The following is an 11,064-nucleotide window of genomic DNA, read 5'->3' on the forward strand; positions in this document are numbered from 1 at the left end:
CATACCTGTTGATCCATTAATCCTATCGATACATGTAAATTGGTGTAAAATACAGTTGGTCATCTTTTCATGGTCATCAGATATGACCCATTTGGACGTTCAGAGGCTCTGTAGTTACCATGGAAACACTGTCATCTTCTACAACATTGATTCACCAGTAAAACCCATGGAGCTGGATCAATGACAATGGATGGAGACACTTGTTTTATGTTCAGTTAATGATAGATTTTATAGAAAAAGTCACTTTTTCTTTAGTTTTGTCTGTTTCTGATATAATAACCACCAATTTTCATTAGCTTTAAAGAACATTTACATGATCCATGAATTAAATATAGGAAAAAATCTCAAAATACAGAGGACAATATCATAATAAATGGTGATAAATCACTTAAGAAAGGTTCAATACAGAGAAAATTTCATTTGGGAATGGCCACAAAAGTAGCACTGGGTCATTATGGGTTAATATAACACAAAAGGTAGAACTTGCTTACTCTCATGAGTGAAATGTCATCTTACTTGCTGAAGTCACTTATGTACGGTTACATCCTGATTATAAGTGTTTCAGTTTTTAGCATCAACTATGGAGTTACATATGCAGAACGTTACAGGAGTGGTATTTTACTTTTTTTTAAATGGAATTATGCATTTTAAAACATGTCCCTGTGGTCTACATAAACTGTAAATGCTATGCTTGGGTCTGAATTCTTTACTAATTCAACTCCACAGGTCCATCTTCAACCCTATTTCTGAGTAATGACACCAGAAAGGTCAATTTGAGTGCTGGCCCTTTAAATGCACATGCGCCAATTCATGCCCCGCCCCCTCCAGGTTGCTGACTGTGCTGCTCTGTCCCGTTTGACCAACAACTGAACATTTTAGGTAATCGGCTCAAAGTTTGGACATATTTTCAGTTTTTACTACAACCGCTGCTGCTGACAAACAATTATGGCGTACTTTGAGAAATATTTGTCTGAAATTTTGACCTTATATGTGCAAATGTCGTCATGTAACTAGTTATAGACGTAACAAATTAAGCTGGAATTAAAACAGGTTGTAGACATCCACTTGATTTTTGCCAGAATGAATATAAAGATAGCTTTACAGCACCTGGAGGGTTCAAAATCAAACTTGTTGAACTGTTCGGGTCCGTAAATACGCAAATAAATGAACCAAAGACTAATAAAAGTGAGTTTAGCAAAATATGAGCCCTTTAAACACAAGCATGTTATCCTGTAAAAACTGCCAATAATTGACATCCTTATTTCTAAAAGCTCTTGAAATCTGAAGAGCTAAATCATACTGTATGATCACATGGTGTGGCAATAAAATCTGAACCACTGTGAGCAACAAGGAGCAGAAAAAACAACCATCTGATTAAATAGAACTTTGTGTAAAAGCAGCTCCAACACTCTCCGTGCACTCTAAAACTGAAGTATGCACAGTCCAAATTTTGCTGCGCTGTTATCACCGTTAGAGAAACTCATTTGTCACCACAAAAACCTGCAACTTGTAATTAAATTTTAATGGATCACTTCATTTGAGGAGGATGTGGCTCGCATTAATCTTTGTTCCAGTGTTGTTGTTCTCTTTGCATTGATTTGATGGAAGTGTGACAGACTTATCTACCTCTCTGTGCTCTGTCCATCTGTCCACTAATTTGTACAGTGACTGCGAGTCCAAACCACTGACTCTCTTAAGGTGATTCTTATCTGCTTTACCTCAGGCAATAAACAAAAAAGAAAAAAAACCCTGCACATGGGGGATAGATCGCCAGAGCAAAACAATTAATCATTCTGATGGCTGAGAAAACAAACTGGTCGTAATTAGGAAATGTATTAGAAGCCATTCTCATTTGCCTGTTTTTGGCAAGTTGATTAATTGATGTCTCTGGGGATCGTTGTTAGTTGAACAAAAGCAGTTTCTGACATTTTTAGCTCAGCAGCTGATAGGCTATGAGCTAATGTGAAGGCATCATCTTTGTTGTCTTTGTCGTTTTCGGCATTTTCGTCTGTCGTTTTCATCTTTGTCGTTTTCGTCTTCGTTAGCAATTTCTTCAAATATCGTCTCTGATCAAACTACCGGTTCAGTTCATTTAATTTTTTTTTTTTTTTTCATTTTTTATGTAGCTTCCTTGGGATAATAATCACTTTTCCATTGACCCTCAAATTGCGCGAATATAACTTGCGCATAAAAATTTACGACAATTTTGCCAAAACACATTTTTCAATTAAAAGTTTTTGTGCTGGCAAGAGGTGGTTTTTCGGGCAAAGCGCAATTGGTATATCACGCAAAACTGCAATGGAAAGACCTTTTTCCGCAACTAGAGTCATGTGAATAAAAAAACAAAAACAGATGATGACGGACATTACAGCAGGTGAAGAAGAAGAGTTTTAAAAGAACTATGGTGCGGTATGTGTGGACACACCAGGAAACTGAATCATTTTTTAATTTAGTACAGGATAGAGGGATAATATATAATAATAATGAATATATCTGTAAATCAACGTGATATTCTCATTTGTTGCCATGTTTATGGAATGACTTCTCGTGTCATCTCGCGATAACACATAAACAAATGATCGCATTTGTGATTTAATGGAAAAACCGAAATTACGCACTTCTGTTTTTTCTGACATTCAGTAAATATCTGTAAAGTTTTGCGCAGATGTCCAATGGAAAAGTGACTAATGTCTACAAAGTTTGTTCACAAATTTAGATTTTTGAATTTTGGATGAATTTTTTGAAATATCAGAAATGTTCCTTCACTTATAATGGGCAGTATTTTAATGGCTTATAACATCGAAATGGTTCAAAAATATCAATATAGTTACTATCAATCACTGATAGGAAGTCATATCTGGACTTTTATTTTGGTCCACGACCTTTGACCTTGAATGACCTGGAAAGGTCAAACTCAAGGTCACCAATGTCTAGATTTCAATAATCTTCTTCTCCAAAACTCCTATACAGATTCATTTAAAAAATTTTATGTAGCTGCCTTGGGACAATGTCTACAAAGTTTGCTCACGGTTTTGAGAAATTTTAATCTCTGAATTTTTGACATTATTATTATTATTATTATTATTATTATTATCATTATTTCTATTATTTCTATTATTATTATTTCTATTATTATTATTATTTCTATTATTAAAATTTTGTTATTAAACATTTGCCTTTATTTATAATGGGCCATGTTTTAATGGCTTATACCATGTAAATTACAGAGGTTACAGATATCTATATAGTTACAATTGATCACTGATAGGAGGTCATATATGGACTTTGATTGAATTAGCTGAGTTCTCCTCCAGTGAAAGTACCACCCATTTCTATTGGGAGATTGTTCGCCTGCATCCAGACCACAGACTTTAACATAGCGCCAGAGCATGACCACCTCGTAAATTCATGTTGTTATTGATTTTTGTTAGAACTTGCTGATCAGATACAGGGACACTGGTCCTATTTTTGTTAAACTGCAAGATAAAAATAAATGCTTGGACTTGTGATGCAAATTATAAGTGAGAAATAAGTTTTAAAATGCAGTTGTAGGCTCGAAAAAATGCAAGAGTTAAACAAAAACTATAGTTAGCAGTGAGAACAGCTGGTTTGGGGTGTTACAGGAGGTATCCACTTCCCTCCAGGTATTTGTGATACTTTTTCATTGTAAGCATGTGTTTTATTCTCTGCTTTATTGACCCTTTGACCTTGAAAATATGGGCTCCTATCTTACGCTCCAGCCTGACCAGATATTCCCTGGCTTCCTTCAGGAGGGTGTGACTCCACTGCTTCCTCTCAAACACCGGCTTGGGCATGTGAGGAGGGGGAGGCGGAGCGGCGCACGTCCCTCCGAGGATGCTCTTCACGCAGGCTTCCAGCAGGCCGATTCTGGAGACGGTGTGACTCAGCGTCTTGTGAAGTGAGACGTCGTCGGGATTCAGATTGTCCCGCTGGTCCACCAGGATGGCCTCCACACCCTGGGACATGAAGAGGAGGCTGCACTGGACGTCTGCACCCACCAGAGGGGTGTTCTGGTCCAGGTGGAGCAGAGGGAAACCTGGAGACCACGTACCCAGGTGCTTCCCATTGGCTGCATCCTGGACAAAAGACACAATTAGGTCTTTGTTATTATTATTTTATTTGTGTTGATTAATATAAATAATTAAAATTGTAATGTAATGTAGAGGAGACCCCAGGAAGAAGAGCAACTGATGTTTCAGTTACTAACGGGGATCTTAATAAATGAAATGTAAAACTTCTCAGATCTGTGTCCTGTTTAACATGATAATATCCTTTTGGGAATTACATGTCATTCATTTATGTCTTCTTAAAATTTAATTTCCAGGTGTAAAAACTAACATTTCTGCATGTTTTTCATGTCAGTGATTGAGACAAAGACTAATCTGGGGTCAAAAGATGACGATCTTTCTACAATAAACCTTTGATTATTTTTCCTGTGTCACATTTTAAACTGTTATGGAGGGAATATCTTAAGTTATCGACATAATTTAAGTTCAAGTTTTGCTGATAATTACTCTTTTTTTCCACAAGTCACATTTCAGGTGTAGGGTTTTAAAATAACACATTCAACATCATAAGAAAATACTGGTATTTTACTGTTGTATGTATGTATGTATGTGTGTGTGTGTGTATGTATGTGTGTATGTGTGTATGTGTGTATGTATGTATGTATGTATGTATGTATGTATGTATGTATGTATGTGTGTATGTATGTATGTATGTGTGTGTATGTATGTATGTGTGTATGTGTGTATGTGTGTATGTATGTATGTGTGTGTGTGTATGTATGTGTGTATGTGTGTATGTATGTATGTATGTATGTATGTGTGTATGTATGTATGTATGTATGTGTGTATGTATGTATGTATGTATGTATGTGTGTAAGTGTGTGTGTGTATGTATGTATGTATATATGTATGTGTGTATGTAAGTATATATACACATATATACTTACATACACACATACATACATACGTACGTGTGTGTGTATGTATGTATGTATGTATGTATGTATGTGTGTGTGTATGTGTGTGTGTATGTGTGTGTGTATGTGTGTATGTATATATGTATGTGTGTATGTAAGTATATATACACATATATACACATATACAGGGTGGGGAAGCAAAATTTACAATATTTTGAGGCAGGGATTGAAAGACAGTGTATGACCAATTAGTTTATTGAAAGTCATGAGAATTTATTTGCCACAAGAAAATTTTCATAATAGAAAATGTTTTTATTCTATGTGTCCTCCTTCTTTCTCAATAACTGCCTTCACACGCTTCCTGAAACTTGCGCAAGTGTTCCTCAAATATTCGGGTGACAACTTTTCCATTCTTCTTTAATAGTATCTTCCAGACTTTCTCGTAATAGTTTTGCTCATAGTCATTCTCTTCTTTCCATTATAAACAGTCTTTATGGACACTCCAGCTATATTTGAAATCTCCTTTGGTGTGACGAGTGCATTCAGCAAATCACACACTCTTTGACGTTTGCTTTCCTGATTACTCATATGGGCAAAAGTTTCTGAAAAGGTATGGATAATAGTGTTAGGTATGATTATGACATCAATATATGTTTGGTTTCAAAACAATTGACGTAGTGTCTGCTGAGAAAAAACAACTAAATGTTCATTGTAAATTTTGCTTCCCCACCCTGTACATATATATATACTTACATACACACATACATATATATACATATATATATAGATACAAATATAATAACAACAAATAAAGCTCATAAGAGTTTAATTTCAGAGCTGACATCTATCCGTTTTCCATGTTTTCTTGATAATAACCAAAATCACTTCAGTTCTTACATCAATATCTATGGCATTGTACTGACAAAAACAGTGCTTTTAGGCATTCCATGTTTTCTTTTCTGTCTGTTTTAGTCACATGATACACACAGGAGTTAGTACTTGATTGCATAACCATTGTTTTTGGTGACTTTTGATGATCTAATATTTTTTTTCCATGACTGTATATGTTATAAGCTATGGAACATATTCTCAGTAAAAAGTAACATATGAACATTTTACATCACTATCATATTCATTCATTCATTCATACATTAATAAAAAATTTCAAAATTGCTTTTCTACTACTACTACTACTACAATAATAACTAGAAGCACTCGGAGAGCGCAGACCTCCGCCAAGACTGATCAGTGGCCCCCCCCGTGGGCCCCCCCACCCCCGATCACCACCAAAATGTAATCATTTCTTCCTTATCCCATTTCCAACAAACCCTGAAAATTTCATCCAAATCTGTCCATAACTTTTTGAGTTATGTTGCACACTAACGGACAGACAAACAAACAGACAAACAAACAAACAAACAAACAAACAAACAAACAAACAAACCCTGGCAAAAACATAACCTCCTTGGCGGAGGTAATAATAATAATAATAATAATAATAATAATAATCATCATCATCATCATAAATATGTTACATTGTACAATCCTGAATCATATTTGCCCTGTTTTATTATTATTGTTCCTTGTCACCGAGCTCTTTATTTCTCACAGAATATTGTAGATAATCATTCTTCCCATTTAACCCATAAAGACCATAACAGCCACCGACAACCAAAACCATCTACTGATTGAAAATGTTTCATGAAAAAAAAAAAAAAATTTTTTGAAAAGGAGTGGTATGAAGTGCAACTTATATACTACCCCCTTACCCTGTGTTTTTCTACTGATCACAAAGTCACATCTGTTCCTCAGAGTACCTTAACAAATCTTACGCATGTCAAAATAAATCCTAAAACAATCCTGCACAAAACGCAAAAAATATTATACATATCAAAATCAACTCTGTCCATTTCATAGCTATATTAGGTAGACTTCACTTCAGACATGAGTAGGCAAAATAGATTCCAGATCCAAAAGGACACTCCAATATAGATCAACCTTTAAAGAAAACAAATTTTAAAAAGTGTATAAGTCCAAACAGCCACCGACAAGCAAAACCTGTTGATCCACTAATCCTATCAATGCATGTAAATAATTGGTGTAAAATACAGTTTGTCATCTTTTCATGGTCATTAGATATGACCCATTTTGGACGTTCAGAAGCTCTGTAGTTACCGTGGAAACACCGTCATCTTCTACAACATTGATTCACCAGTAAAACCCATGGATGAAGACACTTAAGGTCAAAACACAGTAATGTCCCATCAGAGAGCGAACTTTAAATGATTGCCATTCCAACATTTATTTCAATATAACGTAGCTCCTTGTTTTGGATAATCCCTTATGGTCCAACTAAAGCAAAAATGAATTTAAAAGTAAAAATGTGCAACACTAACCTGTCAAATAGTCTCTAAAATGTCCTGTCAGAGAGATTTCGAATATTGTGTTTTGACCCATTAATGATAAATTTTGCACTTTTTTTCATTTTTCTCTAATTTTGACGTAATAATGCTCAACTTTAATTTGAGCTTTTATGAACATCCACATCAGAGGTCTCAAACATGCGGCCCGGGGACCAAATGCGGCCTGCTAAAGGTTCCAATGCGGCCCGTGGGATGAATTTGCAAAGTGCAGACATCAGGTTCCACATACAGACTAATATGAGCTACAGTAAAATAATACCATAAAAACCTACAAAAAATAATACCTCTATATTTTCTTCTCAGTTTGATGTGAAAAAAAAAAAAAAATTACAATATGCCTATAAATAATGACAACTTCAAATTTTTGTCTTTGTTTTAGTGCAAAAAATAACATTAAATTATGAAAATTCTTATTTTTTACAAACTACCCTGTAACAATAAAATGTGAATAACCTGAACAAATATGAACAACCTGAAATGTCTAAAGAAAATTAAGCACAATTTCAACAATTTTCTGCCTGTTACTAAGTCTTTAGTGTCTTTGTAGTTCTGATCCATAATGCACATGTAGAAATAATAAGTTGGAGCATAATATTGTTAAAATTGCACTTATTTTTCTTAAGAAATTTCAGTTTTTTCAGGTTATTCACATCTTTTTTGTTTGGACAGTTTATAAAAGTAAGCATTTTCATAATTTAATGGGGGCTTTTTGCACTAAAAATGAGACAGAAATTTGGAGTTGTCATTATTTATAGGTTGTTATGTTATTATTTCACTGGAGATGAAATCGGGCTGAATGTGGAACCTGAAAGAAAATGAGTTTGAGACCCCTGATCTACATGATCAGTGAATTAAATATAGGAAAATACCTGATGCTCACTGAAAAAATGCAAAATACAGAGGCTAATGTCATGATAAATTGTGATAAATAACTTAAGAAAAGTTAAATATAGAGAAAAACAAAATAGTTTTGGAACTGCCATAAAAGTAACACTGGGTCTTTATGGGTTAGAAATGCGTTTTCTCTGGTTTTTCAAATGCATTTAACCCTTTCATGCATGAATTCTAAGAACATTTATCAAGATTTTTTTCTTTATTCCTCTTTGGGCATTAAAAAAACAATGTGATTAATTTTTTTTTTTTATTTTTTTTTTTTTTATGAAGCTATTTTTCATGGAGTTGCAAAAATGTCCACCAAGCTGGACACCATGTGTTTAATTTTTGAAGCAAAGAAACATGTGTTTACTGATATACTGTGTCAAAACTATGAAATAAAAACAGTAAATGCTGCTAATTTGATGTTTTCTCACATTTTAACATACACTACAAACAAAAAGTTATGGATATTTTTGTAATTTTTTGGCTATTTTTTTCAGTTGGGATTCTTGCTTTTTACTTTTTTTTGTGTGAATTGAAACACTTTTTTTTTTTTTTTTTTTTTAACCCTTTCATGTATAGTGGTCACTACAGTGGACAGCTATTCTACAGCTGTTCTCTTGTATATTTATGGATTTTGTTGTTCTTTTTTTTTTTTTTTTTTTTTTTTTTTTTACATATATCTTTATTAAAGTTTTAAGACACTACATATCTTTTCTGACATGAATTTGGTAACATTATGTAGATCTCTCCTGAGCATAAACCCTCAGAATCAAAGGCCCTCCCCATAGTTTTCACACAATTTATCAGTAAATACAAGTTTCTGTGCATCAAAAATTAAACGTGTGGTGTCCAACTGAGGGGACATTTTTGCAACTTCATGAAAAATAGGTTCATATGAATTTTTTTTTTTTCATTATTATTTTTTCAATGTATTTTTTTTCAAACTTTTTTTAAAAATTATTTTCATTTTATTTATTCATTTTCTTTCTTTATTTTTTAGAAGAAAATTTTCAATCGTATTGTTTTATTCATGCCTAAAGAGGAATAAAAACACTCAGGAAAAAAAATTTGATTAAGGTTCTCATAATTCGTGCATGAAAAGGTTAATGACCAGACACAGTTTTATTTACAAATGGCAAAAATGACAAAAAAAAAAAAAAAGACAAAAAAAAAAAAGGAATATCCTTAACTTTTTGTTTGTAGTGTACTCTAATACTAGTCATTACTCACTTCATGGACATAATATGCCACACAAAAAAAACAAAACAAAACAAAAAAAAACTTTTGTTGTTAATTACACGCTAATAACAGTACCGAGGAATTGATTTATATGCGAACATGTTAGATCAGGTTTACCAAGAACAGCAAAGTTACAGTAATGTTTTCAATGTCAGTGTATGGGATGGTGCATAAGCGTCCACTGTGTTGTCTGATATGAAACTAAAACAACAAAATCCATGAATATACAAGAGAACAGCTGGAGAAGAACTGTCTACTGGAGTGACCACTATGCATGAAAGGGTTAATGTATTTTTTCAAACTTTTTAAAAAAAAATTATTTTCATTTTATGTAATCATTTTATTTATTTATTTTTTAGAAGAAAATTTTCAATCATATTGTTTTTTTCATGCCTAAAGACGAATAAAAACACTCAGGAAAAAAATTTGATTAAGGTTCTCATAATTCGTGCATGAAAAGGTTAATGACCAGACAGTTTTATTTACAAATGGCAAAAATGACCCAAAAAAAAAAGACAAAAAAAAAGAAATATCCTTAACTTTTTGTTTGTAGTGTACGCTAATACTAGTCATTACTCACTTCATGGACATAATATGCCACAAAAAAAAAAAAAAAAAAAAAAAAACTTTTGTTGTTAATTACACTCTAATAACAGTACCAAGGAATTGATTTATATGCGAACATGTTAGATCAGGTTTACCAAGAACAGCAAAGTTACAGTAATGTTTTCAATGTCAGTGTATGGGATGGTTCATAAGCGTCCACTGTGTTGTCTGATATGAAACTAAAACAACAAAATCCATGAATATACAAGAGAACAGCTGGAGAAGAACTGTCCACTGGAGTGACCACTATGCATGAAAGGGTTAATGAATTAATTGCTGTAGAACTAGTCTCAGCAATGCAACAACAGACCAACACACTGACAAACAAAGTGCAGACACACCAGCAAAAAACAGAATTTCTCTAGTATGACGTAGGGAGGCTCATATATTCTAGGAGCATATATAACCTGTACTTACAAAGCTGGTCAAACTGGCCTCCACTTGGCTCCTGGTAAGGGCCGTCATCTGTTTGGGTTTGCATGACGGTTCAACCACGCCGTGTTTCTTTGGTACATGACCTGCAGCCACACCGTGCAGCACAATCAGCATCCACGCCCACACTAGTTTCAGCAAACATACAAATATTAAAAGTATAAATCGCATCTATGACTCATATTTGACAGTTTAAAATAATTATTGTGGCCGGATCATAGTGTACAATACCTGCTCTGTTCATTCTGAATTAGACAAGTGTAAGTGTAGACTGCGAGAGTCATCACACGCATCCAAGATAGTTTTTATGTTCAAAAAAAAAAAAAAAAATGACAGATGAGATAAGCTCCCATTATCTCTAAGACATCCGCTGATGACAAAACTTACTACGACGAACCAATCAAGACCAAGTTCATGAGACAGGTCAGCACCTTATCAGTAACACTACTGCTGAATTCTGAGCAAATTTCCATTGAAAAACATTGAAGAGGAGACATGAAAGAGAGTCATTTACACCAAAAAATCCTACATATACGTCAT

At 33.8% G+C, this 11,064-nt stretch overlaps 1 protein-coding gene across 2 annotated transcripts; it reads right to left on the reverse strand.

Moving 5' to 3' along the window:
• Positions 1-3,093: 3,093 nt before the first annotated feature.
• On the reverse strand, positions 3,094-10,789 carry LOC115426100 (uncharacterized). Of its 2 annotated transcripts, none has more exons than XM_030144057.1 (3): positions 10,756-10,789; positions 10,510-10,610; positions 3,094-4,097 (listed from the first exon to the last, which is right to left on the reverse strand). In XM_030144057.1, the coding sequence occupies exons 1-3, from the start codon at positions 10,766-10,768 to the stop codon at positions 3,618-3,620; spliced, it is 594 nt and encodes a 197-aa protein (XP_029999917.1). In that variant the 5' UTR covers positions 10,769-10,789; the 3' UTR covers positions 3,094-3,617. The 2 variants fall into 2 exon arrangements, with proteins under 2 accessions (XP_029999917.1, XP_029999916.1); XM_030144056.1 differs by having other exon boundaries at positions 10,510-10,652.
• Positions 10,790-11,064: the final 275 nt, after the last annotated feature.

The sequence above is a fragment of the Sphaeramia orbicularis genome, chromosome 9 (assembly GCF_902148855.1).
Source record: "Sphaeramia orbicularis chromosome 9, fSphaOr1.1, whole genome shotgun sequence".
Taxonomy (NCBI): Eukaryota; Metazoa; Chordata; class Actinopteri; order Kurtiformes; family Apogonidae; genus Sphaeramia; species Sphaeramia orbicularis.

Coding starts and splice junctions, on each gene's coding strand:
- LOC115426100 (XM_030144056.1), bottom strand. Junction 4,098..10,509: donor AGGCCAGTTTGACCAGCTTT/GTAAGTACAGGT, acceptor TCTTTTGTCCAG/GATGCAGCCAATGGGAAGCA.